This window comes from Schistocerca piceifrons, chromosome 9 (genome assembly GCF_021461385.2).
Source record: "Schistocerca piceifrons isolate TAMUIC-IGC-003096 chromosome 9, iqSchPice1.1, whole genome shotgun sequence".
Classification (NCBI taxonomy): domain Eukaryota; kingdom Metazoa; phylum Arthropoda; class Insecta; order Orthoptera; family Acrididae; genus Schistocerca; species Schistocerca piceifrons.
The window spans coordinates 133,177,075-133,204,484 of NC_060146.1; the positions used below are offsets into that span (position 1 = coordinate 133,177,075).

General features: G+C 42.2%; 1 protein-coding gene across 4 annotated transcripts in view; it reads left to right on the forward strand.

Annotated features, from left to right (window-relative positions):
- LOC124716917 (nuclear RNA export factor 1-like) overlaps positions 1-27,410 on the forward strand; it is a 134,424-nt gene that overhangs the window by 31,474 nt on the left and 75,540 nt on the right. For all 4 annotated transcript variants that reach the window (XM_047243486.1, XM_047243488.1, XM_047243487.1 and 1 more), the window contains exons 6-8: positions 11,323-11,525; positions 15,116-15,225; positions 20,410-20,446. In XM_047243486.1, coding sequence (XP_047099442.1) covers positions 11,323-11,525; positions 15,116-15,225; positions 20,410-20,446 — 350 coding nt within the window. The remainder of the gene's footprint in view (positions 1-11,322; positions 11,526-15,115; positions 15,226-20,409; positions 20,447-27,410) is intronic.

The window sequence follows — 27,410 nt, forward strand, 5'->3', positions numbered from 1 at the left end:
AATGTGTCAGTGGCCCAGTGAGACTGTAACCCACAGTTTATGTAAGGTGTAGTTGAGGCCCCACCAGCAACAGTCGGCTACGGGATCAACGCCTCTGGGTTTCCCGAGCTGGGGACTGCCTAACTCCACCAGACCTTTTCTGTCTTAAATTCTGAGCATACCTCAGACAATACCATTAGGTGTAGCGGTGGGATGCTACACTTGGAACCGAAATCTTTCGGAAGCCCTCAACAACGAACCTGAATCCTCAATCCCATATTGCTGCACACCATAAAAAGGCCACTGAACCATCCTCTCTACCCGTGCGAGCAGCTCCTTCCATAAGAGAGAAAAAACATCACACAGAAAGTCATTCAAAATCAAAGAAAGCAGCAGCTATACCTTCGGATTGGCGAGTACTTTCCCTTTCCAATGGCGATTTTACTATCGAGGAGATAGATATTGGTGCAGAGGAACCGGAGAGCCGGGCACCATCTAACATTTCTCCTGGTCCACCAACAGGAGGATGAGGATACTCATCGCTAATCAATGGCTTACACAGGAACTTCTATGTCACAGTGGAACTTAAACGGATACATCACATTTGGAAGAACTTCAGCTCCTGGCCCAGGAGAGACTGTTTTGCATCCGTTTACAAGAAACTCTTTTAATGTCACTGACATACCTGCATTAAGGGGCTACCGCCCTTACAGGAAGGACGATGTTACTAGAGACATGGCTAAAGGTGGTGCGGCTGTTTTCGTCGATGTTTGATGCCACTACCCTCCTGTCCTATTTACTGTGGCCTTACAACCAGTTGCAGTGGAACTTCTCACACTGGTTAAAATCACAATTTGTGCTTCGTATGTTCCACCTCACAACCCGTTGGATGCAGTGATAGAACTCTTCCAGGCACTTCCGTGCTCATTTCTCCTCGTGTGGGACATCAATGCACACAATGTGCTGTGAGGCTCAGCTATCACGTGCCCCAGGGTTCAAATTATTGAGTGCCTTGTCCATTCAGAGAATATTTGGATTTTGAACTATGGTCAGATGAGATACTCTCCCACAGCTTCGAGGTTATCTTAAACCGTCAACCTTTGTTTTTGCTCAGTTTCATTGGGAAGTGGCCACAGATTTGTATTCCAGTGACTACTTTCTGGTGTGGATTGCCCTTCCAACTCACAGTGGTTGACAGGATACCACGAAGGTGGACAGTTCGCAGGGCAAATTGGTTACGATGAAGGCAGCAGGCTGTCTTCGTACGACAGGGCTGTGCCCAGGACGTGGTAGACTGTACCACCTGCGAGATCCGACGAGTTGCTGCGGATCCGTTCCCCAGTCTAGCAACCACCTCAGGTGACAATCTGTCCTTCGGTGGAGTGACGAATGTCGCCCAGTAGTCGGAACTGGTCAGAAATTCAAACACCACCGAACTACAGAAAACCTTCATGCCTTCAGATCTGAGGGTGCACAAGTGAGGCAAGTGTTAAGGGGAGCCAGAATGATGAAAATGGAAAAATTAACATTTTTAGGGTTTTTTCATTATAAAATTACTTGGAGTTTTCTTATTAAAACAAATCAAGTTTCAATCTTCTAAGTGAATTCTAAGTGTGTTTTCTATCGTTTCAAAGTTGATGCACCGCGCTGTGTAGATGGTTGTAGCGAGTTGGCGTGTTACCTGTGATGACACTGCTCGCTGTCTTTAGGCAGCATTACTTGGCGAAATTTGCCAGTGTTTTGTTTTCCAACGTTGTAGGCCTTGATCTCTGTGGCAAGTGAATATTCATATCCTTAAACATGTTTGTTGATTTGTGAAGTTTGCTATGTGCTTTTTGTTTGGCTCAGCTCAGCAATTTTTCATATTTGACAAATTTTTCTTGTATCTGTTTTACGTATTATAATGTATTTTGCCAAGTTTGCAAAGAAAGAGGTCTCGAATTGAAAATAATTTCACACATTGGTTTGGCATGTAAAATGTTATTGAAGTGTGACAGATGTGGTGGAGAGGTTTCATTTTATATTTCTAATACAAGGGTAATTCCAAAAGTAAGGTCTCCTATTTTTTTATAAGTACGTAGACCTGTTTATTTCTACAATTGTTTACATCAGATTACTGCTTGAACATTTAGCTATTTTTCAACATAATCACAATTTCTGTCAATGCATTTTTGTAGACGCTGTGGCAGTTTTTGTATGCCCATGTCATACCAGCTCGCTGCCATGCTGTTCAGAAAGTTATGAACCTCTTCTTTCACCTCGTCATTGGAGCTGAATCACTTTCCGGCTAAATGTTCTTTTAACGTAAGGAACTGGTGATAGTCACTGGGCGCCAAGTCAGGACTATAGGGTGGGTGGGTGATTATGTTCCACTGAAACAGTGGAGCAACGGTTTGCCGAGCGATGTGTGGGCGAGCATTGTCATGGAGAATGTGTGCGCCCTTGCTCAACATTCCTCTTCTCCGGTTCTGAATTGCCCGTTTGACTTCGTTTCAGAGTCTAACACTACCTGTCAGCGTTAATTGTGATTATGTTGAAAAATAGCCAACTGTTCAAGGTGTAAACTGATGTAAACCATTGTAGAAATAAACAGGTCTATGTACTTTTTAAAAAAACGGGAGACCTTACTTTTGGGATTACCCTCGTAGTATTCCTGGTAATGGTAATAGTGGAAAGAAGTTGTATGACATAAATGTTAGGCTAGTCTAAGGCTTTTGTTGCATAGGAATGGGCAGTGCTGCAGGAACAATGTTATGTGGAATTATGAACTTGCCAAAATCACCAAGTTTGGATTTAATATGAATTGATGGTATCTTCTGCTGAAGATGTTGCACAAGCATCAATGAAGAAAGCAGTTGAAGAGGCTGTGGCTGATAATGGAAATTGTTAAGATTTAACTGTTGCTTTAGGTGGGTCATGGCAACATAGAGGCCATAAATCTCTAAATGGAGTTGTGACAGCTACCAGTGGAGACAGTTGCAAAGTCATTGATGTTGCTATTCTCTCCAAACATTGGAAATGTAAAGGCAATACCAAGGAGGAACATAATGAAGGTTTTGAAGCAAATTTTCAAGGCACAAGTGGAGCGATCGAAGTAGAGGGAGTGAAAAACTTTTTTTTCCAGATCAGAGGAGTGGTATAATGTACAATATGCTAACTGTCTAAGGGATGGTGATTCTAAGGGATATAAAACAGGAGAAGAATGGCAATGAAATTCACATTAAAAAACAGGAATACATCAGACGTGTGTAGAAGCACATGGGGGCTCGCTTGTGCAAACTGAAGCAGACATTAGGAGCCCTGAAGCTTAGCAATGGTAAGACCCTTGGAGGAAGATGGAGATTGGCAGGTGAAACTATTGACAGATTATAGAGGTTTTATGGTTGTGCAATTAGGCAAAATACAGGAAGCACTGAGCATATGAAGAAAGCAGTATGGGCATTATTTTTTCATACTGCATCAACAAATGAGCACCCACAACATGCACTATGTCCCACAGGTGATGACTCATGGTGTAAGTACCAATCAGGAAAGGAATATAACCATAAAAACAGTTTGCCAGGTGCTGTAATTGATGTAATTAAGTCCATATTCAGAGATTTGTCACAGCCAAATTTATTGGAAAAGTACCTGCATGGGAAAACACAAAATTCCAATGAAAGTGTGGACAGTTTAATTTGGATTAGGATTCCACAAACAGTTGCAACATACAATGCTGGAAACATTATAAAATGTGATGTGATGAAAGGTTTAGGTTTCCAGCCATGGGGCACCACCATTTCCACAATGCACCTAATTGATGAAGAAAGACTAAGAGGTGCAGCAAGGAAAATATTATAAAAAGAAGAGCTTGCTGATGATCCAAGTTTAAGAAAAAAATGTTCGTTGTATTTGCTGAAATTAACATGGAGGATATAGAATGTACCAGCTCCCCTTACAAGAACAGAAGAGGAACTCCTGGAAGGAATTTGTGACTTACACTAATTGTTCTACTTCAGCTGTGAAGGAAGGTTTGAAACTCGTAACATGGATTTTAGTCAAGGCCAGTTCACATCCCCTTGCGACCTCTTATACAGGGTGGTCCATTGATCGTGACCAGGCCAAATATCTCAAGAAATAAGCGTCAAATGAAAAAATTATAGAGAACGAAACTTGTCTAGCTCGAAGGGGGAAACCACATGGCGCTATGGTTGACCCGCTAGATGGCGCTGCCATAGGTTAAACGGATATCAAATGCGTTTTTTAAAATAGGAACCCCCATTTTTATTACATATTCCTGTAGTACGTAAAGAAATATGAATGTTTTAGTTGGAGCACTTTTTTCGCTTTGTGATAGATGACGCTGTAATATTCACAAACATATGGCTCACAATTTTAGACGAACAGTTGGTAACAGGTAGGTTTTTTAAATTGAAATACAGAACATTTTATTTTGGTTGTTCCAATGTGATACAGGTATCTTTGTGAACTTATCATTTCTGAGAACGCATGCTGTTACAGCATGATTACCTGTAAATACAACATTAATGCAATAAATGCTCAAAATGATATCCATCACCCTCAATGCATTTGGCATTACGTGTAACGACATTTCTCTCAACAGCGAATAGCTCCCCTTTCGTAATGTTCGCACATGCATTGACAATGCACTGACACATTTTGTCAGGCATTGTCGGTGGATCACGATAGAAAATATCCTTCAACTTTCCCCACAGAAATAAATCTGGGGACATCAGATCCGGTGAACGTGCGGGCCATGGTATGGTGCTTCGATGACCAATCCACCTGTCATGAAATATGCTATTCAATACTGCTTCAACCGCACGTGAGCTATATGCCGGACATCCATCATGTTGGAAGTACATTGCCATTCTGTCATGCAGTGAAACATTCTTGTAGTAACATCGGTAGAACATTACATAGAAAATCAGCATACATTGCACCATTTAGATTGCCATCGATAAAATGGGGGCCAATTATCCTTCCTCCCATAATGCTGCACCATACATTAACCCGCCAAGGTTGCTGATGTTCGACTTGTCGCAGCCATTGTGGATTTTCCTTTGCCCAATAGTACATATTATGCCGGTTTACGTTACTGCTGTTGGTGAATGACGCTTCGTCGCTAAATAGAACGCGTGCAAAAAAATCTGTCATCGTTCCGTAATTTCTCTTGTGTCCAGTGGCAGAACCGTACACCACGTTCAAAGTCGTCACCATGGAATTCCTGTTGCATAGAAATATGGTACCGGTGCAATCGATGTTGATGTAGCATTCTCAACACCGACTTTTTTGAGATTCCCGATTCTCTCACAATTTTTCTGCTACTGATGTGTGGATTAGCCGTGACAGCAGCTAAAACACCTACTTGGGCATCAGCATTTGTTGCAGGTTGTGGTTGACGTTTCACATGTGGCTGAACACTTTGTTTCATTAAATAACATAACTATCCAGCGAATGGTCCGGACACTTGGATGGTGTCGTCCAGGATACTGAGCAGCATGCATAGCACACGCCTGTTGGTAATTTTGATCACAATAGCCATACATCAACACGGTATCGACCTTTTCTGCAATTGGTAAACAGTCCATTTTAACATGGGTAATGTATCACTAAGCAAATACCGTCCGCACTGGCGGAATGTTACGTTATACCCCGTACTTATACGTTTGTGACTATTACAGTGCCATCTATCAAGAGTGAAAAAACTGGTCCAACTAAAACATTCATATTTCTTTACATACTACACGAATATGTAATAAAAAATGGGGGTTCCTATTTTAAAAAATGAATTTGATATCCGTTTCACCTATGGCAGCACCATCTAGCGGGCCAACCATACTGCCATGTGGTTTCCCCCTTCAAGCTAGACAAGTTTCGTTCTTTGTAGTTTTTTCGTTTGACGCTTATTTTGTGAGACATTTGGCCCAGTCATGATCAATGGACCACCCTGTATACTGTGACATTCAGATAAATTCCTGTGTTCCAGGTGTTCTGTAGAACTGTGGAGATGAGGAGTCTCTGGTTCTTATCATGTAATGTGATGGTCTAGAATCCTAGAATCTTACATTCTAATGGAAGTGAGCCCTCTCCGTGGCCAGAGACACTGCTCCAGGACCTGATCATTCTTTATGCCATGCTTTGCCATCTGCGCCTTAAAGCCAAACGCAAGCTCCTATCTCGTTTGAATCAGATATAGTTTTTGATCATTCATTGGAAAGAGGCAATATTAACCACCGCCTTGCCTGGCTCCTCAGATCCCGATGTCATGTGTACCGCTCCCTGCACATTTCAGGTGCTACCAGCATTCCGTCCTAGACAACTTAATTCTGCTGGATATGGCAATACAGGATCCCTTCTTACACCAAAGCCAAGTGGCTGGTGTGTCAACTTAATGAATGAGGACTATGTGAATGTCTGTTACTTCATATCCATTCCTTCCTTGAGGAGCAGTGCTTCTGATATCGTATTGGCAATGCCTTCTCTGATTACTGTGTTCAGGAGAACAGGGTCCTCCATTGCAGTGTACTCAACTTCAAATTGTTTACATTCACTATCTGGCATCTCCTCCTCAGACAGGAGCCTTGCTAAATGCTCTTTGTTTGTGGATGACTTTGTTGTTTTGTGATCTTCCTTCTATCTTACAGTGACAATGAAGCAACTACAGCTCACCTTCAGGGGGCTGGAAGCTTGGACAAATGAAACTGTTTCTAGGTTATCACCAGAGAAGACTGTGTGTCAATTTTAACTGCACCTGTCAAAGTTTCAATTGACCAGAACTCACAGTGGGAGCCAGCATTTTACATTTTAAGCAAACTGTGTGCTTTTTGGGCCTATTATTGGTCTCGAAACTAATGTGACTCCCACACATTAAAGAGTTGAAAACAAAGGACTTAAAATCGTTGAATATTTGAAAATGCCTCAACGAAAATACATGGGTAGTGGACAGCTCCTACCCGCCTCCTGCAGTTTTATATGGCGTTTGTCACAGAACACAGATTACGGTAGCACGATTTACGGATCAACCCTTACTTCTTACGTCAAGTTGTTAGACTCCATCCACCAGTTGATTCAACTTGTGCGTGGCTTGTTAAAGCGACTCCGGCACTGTGGCAACGAAGTGGCCTTTGCTGGGTACCCAGACACATTGGGATATGGGAAAACAGCATAGCTGAAAAAGCAGCCAAAGAAGCGTGTCAGGATGGTGTCGTATGTCAATGTGCTGTCCCCTCCCGTGCTGTCACCTCATTATGTGACAGACATGTTGTGCTTCAGTAGGAAACTCAATGATTGGAAGTGATGGAAAACAAACTGCAGTCACTCAAGTTGACCATGGAAGGAAGAGTTGCATGCGAGACTCCTGTCAGAGGATCCACAATTCTATGAAGTTTGTGGTGTACCACTTTCGGTTCTGTGCATTTTGGCTACATGAGTCTTGTGTGCTGACATCAGGGCAGCGTTCGGTTTGGCTGGAGATCTGCCCACTGTCTTCGCCGATAGAGACCCCAATGTTACATTGGTTCAGAAGTACTGGGAACTTCTGGGCCTCATCCCTAAAGTGCAGGGGAGGAGAAGTGGACTTCAAGGCATAGTAAACTACTCCACATGTGGGGACACTCTTTGTCCCCCCCTGCCCACCCTCTCCCCCTCGCTCTGTCGTTGTAACATCCTGTACCACAAGAGGTCCTTTCATTGAGTGTGATATTGCCGGCTTCTGTCTTATACATTCTGTACGTAATATTATCTCATTTCCCTGCGATATTGGGCCCTGTTCTTCAGTTGTTCTTCTGCCAAACAGATTTGCTCATGATTATCACCTAATGTTTTTTTCAGTTTGGAATGCTACGAGGGCAGTTCAATAAGTAATGCAACACATTTTTTTTCTGAATCAGGGGTTGTTTTATTCAGCATTGAAATACACCAGGTTATTCCCCAATCTTTTAGCTACACAACACTATTTTTCAACGTAATCTCCATTCAATGCTACGGCCTTACGCCACCTTGAAATGAGGGCCTGTATGCCTGCACGGTACCATTCCACTGGTCGATGTCGGAGCCAACGTCGTACTGCATCAATAACTTCTTCATCATCCGCGTAGTGCCTCCCACGGATTGCGTCCTTCATTGGGCCAAACATATGGAAATCCGACGGTGCGAGATCGGGGCTGTAGGGTGCATGAGGAAGAACAGTCCACTGAAGTTTTGTGAGCTCCTCTCGGGTGCGAAGACTTGTGTGAGGTCTTGCGTTGTCATGAAGAAGGAGAAGTTCGTTCAGATTTTTGTGCCTACGAACACGCTGAAGTCGTTTCTCCAATTTCTGAAGAGTAGCACAATACACTTCAGAGTTGATCGTTTGACCACGGGGAAGGACAACGAACAGAATAACCCCTTCAGCGTCCCAGAAGACTGTAACCATGACTTTACCGGCTGAGGGTATGGCTTTAAACTTTTTCTTGGTAGGGGAGTGGGTGTGGCGCCACTCCATTGATTGCCGTTTTGTTTCAGGTTCGAAGTGATGAACCCATGTTTCATCGCCTGTAACAATCTTTGACAAGAAATTGTCACGCTCAGCCACATGACGAGCAAGCAATTCCGCACAGATGGTTCTCCTTTGCTCTTTATGGTGTTCGGTTAGACAACGAGGGACCCAGCGGGAACAAACCTTTGAATATCCCAACAGGTGAACAATTGTGACAGCACTGCCAACAGAGATGTCAAGTTGAGCACTGAGTTGTTTGATGGTGATCCGTCGATCATCTCGAACGAGTGTGTTCGCACGCTCCGCCATTGCAGGAGTCACAGCTGTGCACGGCCGGCCCGCACGCGGGAGATCAGACAGTCTTGCTTGACCTTGCGGCGATGATGACACACGCTTTGCCCAACGACTCACCGTGCTTTTGTCCACTGCCAGATCACCGTAGACATTCTGCAAGCGCCCATGAATATCTGAGATGCCCTGGTTTTCCGCCAAAAGAAACTCGATCACTGCCTGTTGTTTGCAACGCACATCCGTTACAGACGCCATTTTAACAGCTCCGTACAGCGCTGCCACCTGTCGGAAGTCAATGAAACTATACGAGACGAAGCGGGAATGTTTGAAAATATTCCACAAGAAATTTCCGGTTTTTTCAACCAAAATTGGCCGAGAAAAAGAATGTGTTGCATTACTTATTGAACTGCCCTCGTATTTGTGCCAGCTATCGAGCTTCTCTTAGTTTTTTTTTAACCACTGCCTGGCTGTGCCATCAGAGTAAAGTACACGTTTGCCAGACACAGTGTGTCATCCCATCTGTTGTATTTTGCAGCTGGCCAAATCCTTTCAGCTGTTCGTCAGGTCCTGACTGACATCCCTGGACAACAGTGACGGATGCTTGATGTGCAGCTGACTTGCTGTTGTTTCAGAATCTGTTGGTCTCCTGAATATACAGACCTTGGTAACAGTATACTGCTTGTATTCCAGTTCCTGTCTGTATAGGTGGTAGTGTCCGTGTTGCCTAATTTGAGCCACAGTGATGTAAATGTTTCGGGATACTCGGTGTCTGTACCAAACAATATCACATCGTAATCAGAGTAAAGTCCAAATTTGAAAGTAGGGCAGTCAGTGGAGTACAACACTTAGCACTGAAAGCATGTTTATTATGGACATCAGTGTGCAGACATGACAGAACTGAGTCTAAATGGAGTGTACAGCTACTTGTACAAACATAGACTATTTCAAAATATATGCACATTAAAGGATTAAGGAATTTTGAGAAACTTCTAGAAATGCTAAATACTAAGTAACAAATATTTTGTGGTGGTTTGATTTGAACTGGTACCCTGCAACAGCTGAGCTAACCATCATTCCGCTGCAGCTCACGGAAGTATTCCTTTTATCTTTTGGCCTACCCTTATTTGCCTTTTTCTAGCTTCCCATCTGAGTTCTTAATATTCTTGCAACTGTGTCCCTTTTCCCCAAAGGCCTCTTTAATTTTCCTGTAGACACCATCTGTCTCTTCCCTAGCCATGCATGCTTTATTGGCCTGCGTTTGTTCTCCAACTATTCCTGCTTTAACACGTGCTAAGTAGATAAATTTTTCTATTGCCTTTACCATTCCTTTTAGACACTGATGCTACAACAGTCATATGGTCACACTCTAGTTCCTCCTCTGTGTTAACTGGATCATTAAGTTCTGTGCAACCCAGGAGTGCCAAAAATTGATACTGGATGATAGGAACCAGGTATGTGTTTGTGAGGAGGCGTCAGACACTCACCAGGGCATCCTGGCTTCAGATGATGGTGAGGGAGATTAGAGGATGTTGTAGAACACTTCAGCAAAACAGTTGACAAACATCACAATTTCTCATTATTCCATTAGTCTCTAACAATGTGTGTGCTCTCGTCCCGAGTGTTACCTATCTTCACCCAGTAATGTTCCCTTGTAAGTGTGACAGAGATAGCAGATGGCCCAGGGATGTATAAGTGCAGCTGTAAAGTGGTGTGCCTTCTCAGCGAATGCCAACACGGCCGATGCTGACGTGTCAGGCGACGTGACAGTGGATGGACCCCCAAGAGTCGAACTCTGGACCGGCAGCTGAAGAGCGATGGCAGGCAGAACCTGACAGCATGGAACGTCAAACGGAGAGGCAACTGCAGGATTCCAGTGGCGGAGTCCCTGGAGGTGGCAGAGTGCGGAGCTGCCGTGTGTTCAGAGTTGGCAGTGTTCAGAGGTTAATAGCCCATTGATAGCTGCATTGACTCTGTGGCCAAATCTGACATGGACTGGGCATCACGACATTGCCCAGCTGTCTGAAAGATGACTGGATGTCTTTGGGAGTTGGGAGCTGTCTGGTACTGAAAGAGGCAGAAGGAATAACACTCACATTCCTCCACATCAATGAACCTTCTGGCTCCCTCAGAAGATTCCTGAAAGGGGTCAGTTTCCCAGACCCGGCCGTAGCCTCGCGAAGTGGATGGTGCAGAAGTGACCGGCCTCTGCCGAGTTGTTGTCCCGACACATTGTCGACTCGCGGCGGCTGTGCCCTAGATACGGCTCTGTGCACTGGCTGTGGTCTGTGCTGTAACAGTTCGCCGAGAGATGAAAGATATTACTCTTACGTGTTCTGATAACTCAACATCAGAACCTTTACACTAAATTTATCAGCTGCCTCTGAAGGTTGAGCTCATCTGATATTATTGACCATTTAAGAGATTATTAAGGAAAAAAAAGTGTCAGCAGTTACTTCATTTATTGTACAGTAATGTTGATTTATTGTAAAGTAATGGAGTGTCCACATATTTTATGGATTGAACAGTCTTTATGTAGCTTTTTGCATTAATTGTTGTTTCTCTACTTTTTTTAGAGTATCAGCAAGTGATGTACGACCCATCAAAAAGCTCTCATTTACAGCAGCAGTTGCTGAAAAATGCACAGGTAATGGCTCCGAACCTCATCAGCCTCTGCCTAGCAGGAAATGAGCTGTCGACACTGAGCCACCTCACCCCAGTCTTTGCGGATAAAACCAAATGGAGGTCACTAAAAGTATTAGATCTGATGGACAACGAGGTAAGTGCACACTGATTTTTATTCGTTTATCATGACACTGGAACATCCTGGACACAGACACAGACACAGACTCAGAGAGAGAGAGAGAGAGAGAGAGAGAGAGAGAGAGAGTATTTGTAGCTTTCAGGCCTAAGCCTGCAAAAGCATTGGAATTGGAAGGCACATATAGGCTTTATAGAAAACAAATTGAATAACTTAACTGGCGGCAGGAGCAAACACACACAAAAGGTAAGGAAGTGTTCAAGATTTTGGAGCCAGTGGCTCCTTCTGGCAGAAGGTATGAAGGGGAAGGAAGAGGGATGAAAGAAAAAAGGAATGGCAAGGTTTAGGAAATGGGGAGAATTACAGCAAAGTCGCCCAGAACCCCAGGTCGGCGGAGACTTACCAGACGGAATGAGAAGGAAAAACTTATTGTTGCGGAATGCACAAAATGAGATTTGAAAAACTAAGAGCTTAAAGGTGGAAGATATGGTAATAAGCAAGAAAGAGATTACTGACCAAACATTGTGCGAGAGTTAATGTGAGTGGAAAGCTACTTACAGTAAACATGTTGTGGGGGTAGGGGATAGGGAAAAAATACAGGTCAGAAAATAAGCTAAAATGGAGTGGGAAAGAAATTGTTACTGAAAAGGAATGCTGAATCTGAAGGATTTTAAATAAATTAAGGCCAGGTGGGAGGCAAGAACTGGGGACAATCACAATTTATTGTTTGATATCTTAGAGGCGGCTTTTCTGGGATCCATAAGCCTTCAGCCACTGGTTTGGTAAAGGTGCATTGATCTGTACCATATCGACTCATGATGAAGCTAATCTGTTAACACTTTTGGAATCTCTAAATACACTCTTCCAATGATCCTTTTCTGAATAGCATGTCATTTTTTCTTGGTGTTGACCTTATCCTCACCAAGGGTAAGCTAAACTCTTCTGTTCTCATTAAACCTACTAACAAACAACAGTTGACAGCATTTCCATGTTAATTCTCATCTCAGCCTTCCCTGAATGTAATTACCTTACCAGCCAAGCCCAAAAGCAATCGTCCAGGCCATCACCTCCAATCCTGGTTCAATTGAGCCCTCCAAAAAGCTGAGTGGGAGTAAACCTCTTATCACTCTGTATTTCCTAGTCTTGAATTATTAATAAACTAATTCGACAAGGCTATGATTTCCTAAAATTGTGCCTTTAAATGAGTTCCATTCTGTCAGGCATTTTGCCCACTGAACTTTTCGTCGTCCCCTCTAATCTCCGCAATATCCTGGTCAGGCCCTATGCTCCTTGTGCACCCTCTTCCCTACCCCACAACTCCTGTCCCTGTGACCGCTGTAAGACTTGCCCTGTGCACCATCCTCCCAACACCTTTACCAGGCCTGCAACTTCCAAAACATACATACACCATCTGAGGGAGAGCCATCTGTGAAATGTCACATGTATACTAGCTGCTATGGAATCATTGTTCGACCTTCTGCTTTGATATGACTACCACCAAGTTATCAGTTCAGACGAATGGACGTAGAGAGGATGTGTGCTGGAAACACATAATGTCCCATTGCAGAGCATGCTCTACAACATGACAGTCATGATCTTGGTGCCTGTTGCACCACACATGCCATCTGACACCAGTTTCTAAGAACTCGGCAGTTGGAAACTGGCGTTACAACATATCCTTCTCTCACCACCATCTGGCCTTAATTTGTGTTAATTTCTTTGGATTCAGCATTCCTTCTCAGTAACTATTCCTTTCTTCACTCCCCTTTAGCTTTCAGTATATTTTACTTTCTGACCTGTCAGTTATTTCCCCTTCAGCCTACCCCCAACCACATTTAACGTACTTAGCTTTCTGCTATTATCATCTTGTGCACCATATTTTGTTAGTAATTTCCGTCTCGTTTATTACCCTATCTTCCACATTTAAGCTCTCAGGTTTTCAAATCTCAGCTGGTGCAGTCCCCAACAATGTCTTTCCTTATAATCTCATCTGGTAAGTCTTCCCTGACCTGAGGTTCTGGGAAAGTTTTCCGTAATGACAAAAACATGAATGTAACAACAAATAAGCACACATTGCCAGCCTAGTGTAACTTATGAACCTGCTACAAATGGCTAGACATGTGGCATGGGCTTAAGAAATTCTCGGCAATTCTCCATATTCCCGAAAGCTCACAAGTCCTCCTTCATCCATCTTTCATCCCCTTCAACTCTTCCATGAGAAGGAGCCACTGGCTCCAAAAGCTTGCACAATTCCTTATATGTATTTACTCCTGCTGTCACTTGGTGAGTAGATTTTTTTTATCTATCCAGTCATATTTTCAAAAACTGATTAGTTTTTATATCATATGTTTTGTCTGGTGTCCATAAGTACAAGAAAAATAGTGTATCACAACTACTTTGTGTCAGTTATTAGGTGTTGTGTAATCTTATGGGGAAATTCAACCGACATTAGACTTCTAACACTTCAAAAGAGAAACATCAGAAACTTGTGTAACCCATAAAGAGATTCATGTCGCCCACTATTTAAAAAAAATTAAGTAACACAACCATTCCATCCTCATACATGTATGGAGGGGGGGGGGGGGGGGGTCTCCTGCCTACTAGGCAGATGCTCTGACCATGAAGCCATCCAGACACAGGGGTCATTGCAACTGCACCCACTACCCTTAAACGCCTCCCATCGAAGTTAAATTCTCAACTAATCCACTACTACTAATGTAGTGTGCCTCACCCATTATCCTCATTACACCCAGTATTTCGCCTATTCTCGTAAGAGGTTGAGCTGTGTGCATCTACACTGAAGAGATCGTTGGCCGTCTTGTCTCAATTGTATACATATCTGGTGTCTTAGTTTATAATGGTCCTTGTATCAAAATAGTACTGTTCTTTTGGATATGTCCGTGCAGTTGCAGTGTTTACTGTGTCTGGATGGCTCAGCGATCAGAGTGTCTGCCTAGTAAGAGGAGACCCGAGTTTAAATCCTGTTTCAGCACAAAATTATAACTGTCTTGATTTCAGTCAATGCCCACCTGCTGTCAATATTTGTAATTCCTTTGTGTCTAAAAACATATATTTTTTGTAGGGCATCTTGTGTATTGTGTACCTTCACCAAACTGTCACTGTGGCATAGATAGGCCACTCATTAACTAGAAGCTGGCTCTAAAAGCATCAACAACCTAGACACATAGTTGCTTCGGACTGTGACCATGGGAAAAACACCAAAAGTGTTTTTTCTTATTATCTTTAACTTACAGGACTTGAAATTGAAGTGTTAATGTCATCAACAAGCAATACATGTAAAAAGGGAACAACATGTTTAGAAATTCAGTTCTCAGAAATAGCTGAAAATGCTACAGCCTGGCTGGTCACCAGGAAGTTGATAAAGTTGCAGTTCCCAAAATGAAATGCGCTCTTTCACTGCGTCTAAAAAAAAAGACATCATTGTGCATCCTTAAACTTGGAGAATGTTTAAATCTGATGATTGTTTTGTAGTTACCATGTATGTGTACATGAATAGTCTTATCCCAGCCAAGTTCTATGAGAAAAGAGTTGTTAATGTGCAGTAGTATGTCCTATTTGATGTTCATTGTAACTGGTATGGTTTTCAGATCCAGACAGCTGGTGTGCTGCCAACCCTTAATTCTCTGCCTATCACAGAATTTTACTTGCACAAAAATCCTGTGTGTGGGAAATATAAAACACGTGAGGCGTACACGAGGTTAGTGCTATTTGTTTCTCCTTTATCTCGAAATATTTGGCAGTAGTGTTATGGAATTGAAATTTAGAGATGTCTATTTCCAAAATATAAAATGTCGTTTCTGGTTTGCTTTGTGTTTATGCAGACGTGGTGTTAATTACAATATTGTAACAGGTTTATATTTGAAACGTATTATTGGTGTGAGAGAGTAAAGACTAGGCTATTCTCCCCTACAAGGGCATCTCAGAGTGGTTCCTTTCATATGAATTGATTGATTTTCCAGATTATAAGTATCATAAAGTCTCAAACAGAAGGATCCATTCCAAATTCTATAAAAAAGGAAGTGCAGATATTTTCATTTGCAATTGAAATTGTTGTAAATGCTGATTATTTTTACTTTAAATGAAATTATGATAGTTGACTTTAATATAATGAATGAAAATGATATGTAGGACAAAATGTCATTGTCAGTTTGATGACAAATGATCATGTATATAGTTAATTTACATACACAATAGTTATTTGTAAAAGTTAATCAGATTTTGAGTTAAAATGCAGGCTCGACTTTTTAATAATAAAATACTGAAAGATCTGGCAATCCTTAAAGTAATCTTGGCAAATACATTGATAACCAGCAAACCCCTCGTAGATGCATGATAAAGGGAAAAAGGAAAAGAAAAGACAAAAATGGGAAACATCAAATGAATTGGCACTTGCTAAAAGAGCCTCAGTCAGGAGATACCAAAATGGAGTTGAGACATTGACATGTTGCTGAAGGGTAGCCACGTGTTTTAATGCACTTACTGAGATGCTTCCCTATTATGGGAGATGGAAATCCTGCTGTGTGCTGTAAGGATTTTGGTCAGTTACTGAATCTCTTCCAGGAAAAGCAAGAGAAGCTGTCCAGAGATAAATTGAAAGTATTCAGCTAAAAGGAAGTCATTTATGCTGGCAAGGTATAAAATGTTTAGAAGGCAGACTTAACATTCTAGAGAGGTATAAGTTGTTTAAGGAGAAACATCACCAGATTAAGGTCACTCTATGCATCATTTTTCAAGGAAAATTTCAGTTGGCATTTTGGGCCTGTTCAGACTGCTGCTGCACATATGAAGAACTGAAGGTGAAAATGAGAAGCCCTCGCATTACAGATGCAAAGCAATGTGTCACTGGAGAGCTACTGCTTCACAAGAGAAGGGCCTAAAAATTTTATACCGAGCTTACAGAAGAAGCCAAAAGGATATTTGATCCCATTGTATGTGCTATTAGTTTTGACTACATGCAAAATATACAAATTCTGCAGGTTCCTGCCCAGGAAACGTTTTATCTGTGACAGTTGACAACTTGTATATTTTGTATTTGTGACAGTAAAAAAGTAATGCACATATTTATAAATATCATAGAGGCATTGGAAAATGTGGGCACAAAAAAGTAGGCCTACGCTCTCTTCTCTAGAAGCTTCTGCATTGTGTTCCTCCATCAGTTGCTGAATTTCACTTATATCCTGGCAAGTGTGGAGGACAGAACAAGAACTGTGTTGTATATGTTACTGGCATTGACTGACTGAAACGGGTTTGAAAAGTTGGACACTACTTACGTCAAGAGACATTACTTTCTTCTTTGTGACAGGGATTTCAGCATACTCAAAAGACATATTAGAAAGTGTGACAGGTTCTATATGGCACATGAACTAACAGAGCTCATAATAAATTCCAACAACAGCCAAAAATTTATTGGGACTGAAATTGATGCTAGAGATACACTGGAATTGAAGACGTTGTTGCAGCAGTTTTACAAGATGACTTGTGCTTCAGTTGAAAGTTGCCATAAAAGTGTCAAAGGCTATAAGAAAATCCGGTTTCTTATCACTAATTTGGTGCATTTTACATACAGTAACATTGTACCTTCATAACACATTTGTAATTATTGGTTGTTATAAATGCCACTGTTGAATGCATTTATTAAGAGAGGAAAAAACAGTAAATACTTGAGGAAATTTCAAAAGTGCTAAAAGATCCTCAGTTATCAAACTCTAAATATTTTTTGTGTGCACAGTTTTTATTTTTTCGCAATGTGAAATGAACCCTGACATTCATGCAAATGTCGTGCGTTATTCATATTTTTTCTGGAGAAAAGAAAGAATTGTTGAAGTGTAATCATGATTTTACTAGTTCTTTCAAAACTATGTTGGAATAACTAAGTACCTTTAGCACATGATGATTCAAATACAAATTATGGCACTCTTTTGTTTTTGGAGATTGTGAGAATACAGACATAATATTAAAAACACAAATATGAAATTACTAAATGTGTTTCATTTATTATCAATTAGCTAACAAACCTTGCATTGCCTGGATATGCCTTCTGGCCATTTTCTGTTGGAAATGAAAATGAACTTTGTCCATTGTGAAGTATCGAAAAAAATTTATTTCCGTGTATTTGTAAAAACACCTTTGAAATTATGAAACAGTCATACAAAGAAATGTGCGTAATGGACAAATGTGTAAGTACAGTATCCAAATTAATAAACACATTTCCTGACAGTTTCTTTGTGCTGGGCACAGCTGCTTCACATGTCCACAATGCAATTTTGTAAATGTCTTGATGGCAATGCCTCTTCATAGCTCTATAGACAGATGTCATTCTCACCTACAACTGTTTGTGCTTCTCAGCTGAAAACTGTCAAAAGTGCTGCCAAGTGCCAGAGAATCTGAGTCAACTGTAGGAGTGTGTTAGTAGTAAAGAATAAATGTATTAAAACTTCATGCATTTTTCCAGATATTTCAGTGTTTATGATGTCATATTTCTTCCACTGTGTGTGATACAATGATATATTTGTGTAGGTCCATTCTGCAGCATATGAGGATTCTGTCAGAAAATATGTCATAGATAGAGTTAGCAACAAAGACATATAACTTTAAATGTTACCCATGCTGCGGCAGTTTTTTTACGTGTCCATTGCTTATAACACTATATCTCCTGAACTGCGGTAGATACATGGTTCTTATACACAGGGACTATTGCCTGACTCTAATCGCTCACCCCCCCCCCCCCCCCCCCCCCCCCTCTCTCTCTCTCTCTCTCTCTCTCTCTCTCTCTCTCTCTCTCTCTCTCTCTCTCTCTCTCTCTCTCTCTCTCAATGTAATGAAATATTTTGTACTGTAATGTGCTCGGAATTGTGCCATGCAGAGGACCCGGGTTCGGTTCCCAGTACTGCTGGGAATTTTTCCTCAGTGTCACGGCATGCACTCGGCGATGTGAGGCTGGCAGACAGATGTTCAACAGAGTGGTAGTGGTTCCGACGATGACTGGGAGAGTGGTGTGCTGACTAAATGCCCTTCCGTACTGTATCTGATGACACAGTCGGCAGAGGACAGCACGGAGGTCTGTCAGGCTCGATCGGCCCATCTTGGTGTGGGACGCGAAACTTTGCGTTTACATTGCTTTCTGCCAAGTTGTATCGTTAGGAAGGAATTCAAACCAGACCAGTCTGTGAGGCCATGTTATTAACGTCATGAGCTTAGGTAGGCAGTCAATCTTGTGTTCCATATATCATATGTGCACTTTTTATTATTATATCGTGGAACAAATCGGTTTTAAGGTTATGTACAGGTGACTAGGCTAAGCTGTTCACCTAAGTTTTTCCTGAACCATTGAAGGTATTGTGACACTATCTCATCCAAATTAATTTAAAAAAGTCCTCTTTAACACATTTGTTGCCAAGTGTGCCAAACTGACACACAAGCTGACTTTTCTGGCAGGCCAAGTGCATCAAATTTATACACATATTTCAGGCCGTGTGTATGATTCTTATACATAGCTATATTAATTTCGAATGGATATATAGTTGTCCAGGCCCCCTGGAGAGGCCGTGCAGTTTTGGTTCCGAAATCCACCGACGGACCTACGCCATATTACTTGTGTGATTACTGACGGGTTCTTCTCGATGTTGGCAGCTGTGTGTAATGGTTGTCTGCATGAAAAGCTCGCATGCTAGAACTGTCTGATAAAAACTTCTTACTAATGTGTACACTCTAGTAATTAATTGAAATATGTTGTTACATCTACTGTTAATTCGTAAACCAACCAGTTGAAATATTAAAAATTCAACATTTATATTATTTCTGCTCTATTCTTCCAAAAAATAAATGTCATTCATCTGAAATTTGAAAACTTGATCTGTCCCTATCAGTCATGAGCTATGACCCAAAGCAAAATAAAATTATTCTTGACAACTTACTGCCGATTTCCACTGTAGAAGAGGTATTGTTTCCAGCAGGCGCTCAGTGGTGCATCAGATAGTGCATGTGACTACGGATAACAAGATAACATGCTCAAATCCTGTAAGGATCATATGTTTTTAAAAGTTTTACACAAAATACGAAAATAGCGTTAACAAGAACTGGTTGTGGGTTGTTTTGATTGTGGGATATATTATATATAGATTCACATTGGTATCATTCGGGAGGACGACGGTTCAATCCCGCGTCCGGCCATCCTGATTTAGGTTTTCCGTGATTTCCCTAAATCACTCCAGGCAAATGCCGGGATGGTTCCTCTGAAAGGGCACGGCCGACTTCCTTCCCAATCCTTCCCTAATCCGATGAGACCGATGACCACGCTGTCTGGTCTCCTTCCCTAAACCAACCAACCAACAACCAACCACATTGGTATTAGTCTGAGAAATGGATAACAGAGGATAAATGCATTTACTTTGCAGACACACAGTTCACTTTTTTGGAAAGCATTGTTAGTAGTGAAGGTATCACCACATGCCGTCAGTACAGTGAAGTGTATGACGATAAGGTTATTCGGAGAGATACAAAGTGTGTACAACGTACAGGTGACACTAACATAAGGGCTGTGATGTTTGTCATTGTAAACTAAGTTTAATGTCGGAAGCAGACTTACTTCAGCTGTACATAAGGTGATGACACTGCAAAAGTTCAAACAATAAGAATCCTAGCTGGACAGTATGAAGATAAAAACATTGTTTCTAATAAAGTAAAAAGTGTACAGTGATCGCAAATGTAAGCGCATGTAAACAGCGAGGATGTTATGTAATGGTTACACACACAGCTTTTATATGTTGTTGCTATTTTTGGTATATTTTTTATGAGATAGGTCCTATGAAAGCTTGTAGTATCTAATGTTTCACTTAATTGAAACAGCCACCAAATGACATTAATATTCTTGTTTTCATTTCAGCATCGTCACAGTGAACTTCCCCCGTCTCATTAAGTTGGTGAGTTATAAAGTATGCATGATTTTTATAACTTTAGCTTACGTGTTATTTGTTGGATTAGTTCATTCTTCATACATCACAACTTAGAATACTTTAAGAATTTATTATTTCATTAATAACGCACCCATTAATGCCAGATCCAGCCACTTTCAAAGTTTCTGAGCACTGAAAATTGGTGATTTACAATGTTATTTTATACCTTTAATTCTTTGATTGATTAAATGTGAGGTCTATTTGAAAAGAAACAATTAGTGGAGGGGAGGTGGGGGGGGGGGGGGGGTGTGTTTGGAGTGGGACAGCTCATAAGCATTACCAGTTACCTGATGTAAGGATGTAGAATTAAATTTGGAAATTTTCCCCTAAGCATTAGAAATGTGAAATCTTATGTACTCTTACTCTCTATAAATGAGCCAGTGTGGGTACAACTAATTATATTTTAAAACAGTGGAAAATCCAGGATGGAATAACATCTGTACGGAAAGGATAGATTGCTACTCGCCACACGGAGGAGACATTTGAGCCACAGACAGGTGGAATGAAAAGATTGCTTAACGTTGAAACTTTTAGACAAAAAAGTCCTTCTTCCAGGATGGATAACGCACACATTCATATAAGCTTTCACACACATTTGCAGCCACTGCGTCTGACATGAGAGGCAGTCGTAGGGTGGGTGGTGAGGGTGAGGAGGCGGCACGGGCAGGGAGGTCACCGGGGAGTGGGTGGGGGGTGAGGACAGGATAAGGCTGCTAGTTGCAGACCCAGCATGAGCATGGGAACTCGAGAGCCCTGTGTGATGTAAAGTGGGAGACTATTCTTGGTAAAAATCGTAGGGGTTTATAAGAAGCGAGGAAGTAGTTGAAAAATTCTATCCATTATACAGGGTGTTCGAAAATTCTCGTCTTAAACTTCTAGGACTTGTGTAGATGGGAATGAGTACATAATATTTTGAATAGGAACCCATGTCTGGAAAAGTACTGTTTCCATTCAGCAATGATTTCAATTCAGATTTGTAATATGTCTATGTCTGCTGAGGGAGAGAGAAAAGTCTTAGAGTTGCTTGTCCTGGTATGCAGTAGGTTAGACAGGATGACGTTATTACATCAGACTGTCAGCTGATGTTACTCAGCATCTGCCTTGGTGCGAGACCTAGTCAGTGCCTGTGTGTCTCTGATACAGTAAGCACAGTTCGGCACATGTTTTCAGAACACACAAGACACACTCTTTGTGTATGTGAAACTGGAGGTAGCAGAAGAGCTGTTAGTCAGCTGTATCACTGAACGTTTTCTGCATCGTAATGTGCCATTGTACAAACTTTTTGCTCTAGCTATGCAAAGGCTCTGAGAAACAGGTACCTTCACTGTGAGAAGGCAGAACTTTGTACTCCGTGGCATCACGCATGGCTGAATTTGAAGATGATATACTGCATCACATTGAAGAGAACCCATCAGTGAGTACTCGATCAATAGTGCGTGCAATGTGTTTTAGTCACTGTGTCATCTGGGATTTTCTGCACGAGCAGCAATCACATCTGTGCCACTTACAGAGGATACACGCTACGAGTCCAGGTGATTTTCCACAATGCGTTGCCTGCTCCACGTGGTTCCTGCACCACTGTATCGACACACCCCTGTTTCCACGTAGAGTTTTGTTCAGAGATGAATGAAAGTTAATTGGGGACTGTGCATTGAATTCACAAAACAGCCATGTCTGGGCAGACGAAAACCCTCTTGTCACACTTTTTTCAGGAATTTGGGCTCTGGGTTGGTATTAATGTGTGGGCAGGTATTTTGAATGGTCATGTGATTGGGCCATGCCCCCTTCCACTCACCTAACTGACCCTGTATACTTGATCTTGCTACAAAACGTATTGGACCCGTTCTTGGAAGCTGTGCCACTGAATGTCCATCAGGAAATGTGGTTTCAGCATAATGGTGCACCACCTCACTTCTCACATGTGGTTCAGAGACAAGCAACTGACAATATGGTGGAAGATGGATAGTCCGAGGTGGTCAAACCATTTGGCCGCCAAGATAACCGGATTTAACTCCTGTGGACTACTTTTTGTTGGGTTTTATGAAAAGTTTAATTTACAAGACTTCTTTAGAGACAGAGGAAGATATGCTGACACGAGTTCTGGCCACTGCACAAGAATTTGAAGAGACACCAGGTGGGATGGAGAGTGTGTACCAGAAGACTAGAGAAACAATATCAAAATTCAAAATTTTAGACACTGAGGTATCTTCATAATAAAGTTTATTTTGTGTGTGTGTGTGTGTGTGGACGGGGGGGGGGGGGGGGGGGGGGGTGTCTACAGCTTCAACATGTTTTGTGAATGAAAACAGGGTCCAGGTAGGCTGTATTATTTTTTTAATTGTATGTGTGATTGGCCACTTTCAACCTTTGGTCACTCTCAAGTGTGTATCTTAAGCTTCCAGTTTCATTTTACAGTACATTATAATAAATCATTAGTACAACTCGACAGAACATCTTACTTCTGTGTGTATGTGACACAAAAACAATATACTATTGTACATGGTTACTGTGGTGTCTAGGAAACTTGTGCAGTCAGTTTGCTAGACAAACAATTCAAACAAATTGTATTAATGAGTTTTATTACAAAATGATAATTACAATACTTAACTTTTGCAATTACACGGATGTGTCACAAGCAAAGGGCGACATACAAAATAATGAACCTTCTTCAGTATAAACATTCTCAAGTCTATGCCACATAGACAGTACAAGCAGAGTAACTAGAGTTGACACTGCTATTGAACTCGCTAATCTTGAAGCTGCTATTCAACTGGGGCATCACCAATCAGTTGCGGCGCTTATGTCCTCTTCACATAGAGGCTGCTGCTGTTGCATTGTCACCCTGGAAAAGGGTCAGTTAGTGTTTGTGTGGCTGACATATTCTCACAGCCATGTCTTCTCTGTGCCACATACGCAAATAAGTAAGGTGTATTCCGTTAACATGTACCAGTGACATAATGTAAAATGAAGCTGGAAGCTTAAGATGTGTGTTTTAAAATGACCAAAGGTTGAAATTGGCCAGTCACATAGATACTTTAAAAAAAATTACAGCCTACATGGACCATGCTTCCGTTCAAAAAATATCTTCATGGTATTCAATTCATTGTCGGGCATTTGGGAGGAATAAATGCATGCCAATTTTATGATTTTGAGAGGATGTTTTTTGAGAAGCCTTTGATGACTACATTTGCTTTATATATTAACCACAGGGGGTTGTTAGAGAAAGAGAATTGCATGCATAATTACAGCATGAGAGCAGGAATTGACTAGTGGAAAGTAGAGTGGAGCTCTATTGTATATCTGTATATGTATAGCATTGTATTTATATGTATGAACCTAAATTTGTTCCAGTCTGAAAGCACTTAGAGTACCTTCCTACGAGGTGTCACTAATTATAGTGTACTGTGGCAGAAAGGGTTATGTGAAGACTTATAAAGAGTTATAGCATTATTTGATTTTGTTGTCTTTGAACCACTATTTATTTAGTGTAGTGTGCATCAATCCCTTGACAAGTTTCTACATTAAGATTACTGGTTTATAAAATATATATATAAAAAAACAAAGATGATGTGACTTACCGAACGAAAGTGCTGGCAGGTCGATACACACACAAACAAACACAAACACACACACAAAATTCAAGCTTTCGCAACAAACTGTTGCCTCATCAGGAAAGAGGGAAGGAGAGGGAAAGACGGAAGGATGTGGGCTTTAAGGGAGAGGGTAAGGAGACATTGCAATCCCGGGAGCGGAAAGACTTACCTTAGGGGGAAAAAAGGACGGGTATACACTCGCGCGCACACACACACACACACACACACATATCCATCCACACATATACAGACACAAGCAGACATATACAGAGGCAAAGAGTTTGGGCAGAGATGTCAGTCGAGGCGGAAGTGCAGAGGCAAAGATGTTGTTGAATGACAGGTGAGGTATGAGTGGCGGCAACTTAAAATTAGCGGAGATTGAGGCCTGGAGGATAAGGGGAAGAGAGGATATATTGAAGAGCAAGTTCCCATCTCCGGAGTTCGGATAGGTTGGTGTCAGTGGGAAGTATCCAGATAACCCGAACGGTGTAACACTGTGCCAAGATGTGCTGGCCGTGCACCAAGGCATGTTTAGCCACAGGGTGATCCTCATTTCCAACAAACACTGTCTGCCTGTGTCCATTCATGTGAATGGACAGTTTGTTGCTGGTCATTCCCACATAGAATGCGTCACAGTGTAGGCAGGTCAGTTGGTAGATCACGTGGGTGCTTTCACACGTGGCTCTGCCTTTGATCGTGTACACCTTCCGGGTAACAGGACTGGAGTAGGTGGTGGTGTGAGGGTGCATGGGACAGGTTTTACACCGGGGGCGGTTACAAGGGTTGGAGCCAGAGGGTAGGGAAGGTGGTTTGGGGATTTCATAGGGATGAACTAACAGGTTACGAAGGTTAGGCGGACGGCGGAAAGACACTCTTGGTGGAGTGGGGAGGATTTCATGAAGGATGGATCTCATTTCAGGGCAGGATTTGAGGAAGTCGTATCCCTGCTGGAGAGCCACATTCAGAATCTGATCCAGTCCCGGAAAGTATCCTGTCACAAGTGGGGCACTTTTGTGGTTCTTCTGTGGGAGGTTCTGGGTTTGAGAGGATGAGGAAGTGGCTCTGGTTATTTGCTTCTGTACCAGGTCGGGAGGGTAGTTGCGGGATGCGAAAACTGTTGTCAGGTTGTTGGTGTAATGCTTCAGGGATACCGGACTGGAGCAGATTCGTTTGCCACGAAGACCTAGGCTGTAGGGAAGGGACCGTTTGATGTAGAATGAGGGGCAGCTGTCGAAATGGAGGTACTGTTGCTTGTTGGTGGGTTTGATGTGGACGGACGTGTGATGCTGGCCATTGGACAGGTGGAGATCAACATCGTTCCTGTCGTCTTATTTTCTCTTTATTTTCTCTTTCTGTTTTTACCAGTAGTCTCACTTTGTATTCACCTTCCCCTTTTTACCGTAATACAATTTTATCCCGCCTATATATACTCAATAATACGTAACCCACTTCCAAACCATAACCAAAAAAATTTATATTTTCCGCTTTCAACACTACCGCTGCTATAAAATCCACCGTTTCTAGTTCAATAACAGCTGCTTTCACGTATTAAACAACCATTTCAGCTAGTTCTAATAACTTTCACTTTATTTCCACTTCCGTTTTTCGCACATCACTGATCATTTTTAGCCACTCCCCACAGGTTTTAACGTCATTATTTCTTCATCAGACAATTGTTAGCCCCATTTTCGTAATCTTTCACCACAACACCACTCCTTTTAATTCATTTACACGTTTTTTCGAAATTTTCCCGAATTTCTCTGTCCTTTAACGTGTTTCAGCGGCAACACAACCACCTAACCTTCATGCATATCGCTGTCTGCCAACCCAAGTTCACCACAGGATCAACTTAACCAACACTTTTTCGCCTTTTTTCATACCAGATCTCCAGTTACTTTCTAGTTCACCCTTATTTCTCCCCATATATTTTTATCTTTCATTTTCATTTCAACCTCATGTTACCCTTTCCACCTTCTAATACCATGTCACCCTCACAACACCCCCGCAATGACCCCATTAAGTTTTATTTACATTCCCTCCGCAAACATGCCTTCACCCTAGCCAGATTACGCTCGCATATTTTATTTTCTCAGGCTTGTCTGACATTTGGCATAACCCCCAAAGGCCTCACACTTAAAGTTCCCATCTCTGGCTGCAACCCTTCTTTCCATCAGTCCCTATACCAGTTCCAAACTGAACAATCCATTGCCCTCACCCACCTAATCCTTCACCTACACATCAACCCAGCCAATGAACACACCCGTCAACTCCTATCCTTAATAAAAGTCCTCAATCTTTCCTCTCCCACATCCACACCGGCTATTCAGAGCATCCTCCTACAGGCCAACCGCAAATTAGAACAGCATACCACCCTTCACCTCAAAAAAACTATCCAATCTCCTGGTTTCCCACCTCCGGAAAGGCAACTCACTCACCCCTCACAACCTTTCCAGCAAACCTCAACCACCTCTCATTGCACACAAACCCAGTCTCTCCCATCTACTCAGTCTCCCACTTCCAGCTCCACTCCCTCCAAAACCTCAAAATTCCAATCAATACAATCTGGCACCACAACACCCTAATTTAGTAGTTAACCTTTCCTCCAAACCTCTCTCCCAATCCGAAACCTCTGTCCTATCTAAAGGCCTCACCTTCAGCTCCACTCCCAGATTCAACCAAACAGCCCTTGTCAAAGATTTACTGCCCTACACTCGTACTCTCTGCTGGAAGTATCACCTTGCCACGAAGAAAAATGATCCTAATCCTACCACTAATGATCCAACTCCCCAAGACACTATCCAAATTGAACCCTGCCTGGAACAGTTCCGTCCTCCGTCACAGCGGGACCCACCTCCTCTTCCTCAAAATCACCCTCTCCAAACCTTCCAGGAATTTCTGACTTCCAGCCTTGCCTCTCAATCCTTCTTAAAAAACGTTAATCCTACTCCCAACATTACCACTGCTGAAGCCCAGGCTATCTGTGATCTGAAGGCTGACCGGTCCATCGTCATTCTTCCGGTGGACAAGGGTTCCACGACCGTGGTACTTGATCGTCGGGAGTATGTGGCTGAGGGACTGCGTCAGCTTTCAGACAACACCACATACAAAGTTTGCCAAGGTAATCCCATTCCTGATGTCCAGGCGGAGCTTCAAGGAATCCTCAGAACCTTAGGCCCCCTACAAAACCTTTCACCTGACTCCATCAACCTCCTGACCCCACCGACACCACGCACCCCTACCTTCTACCTTCTTCCTAAAATTCACAAACCCAATCATCCCGGCCGCCCCATTGTAGCTGGTTACCAAGCCCCCACAGAACGTATCTCTGCCTACGTAGA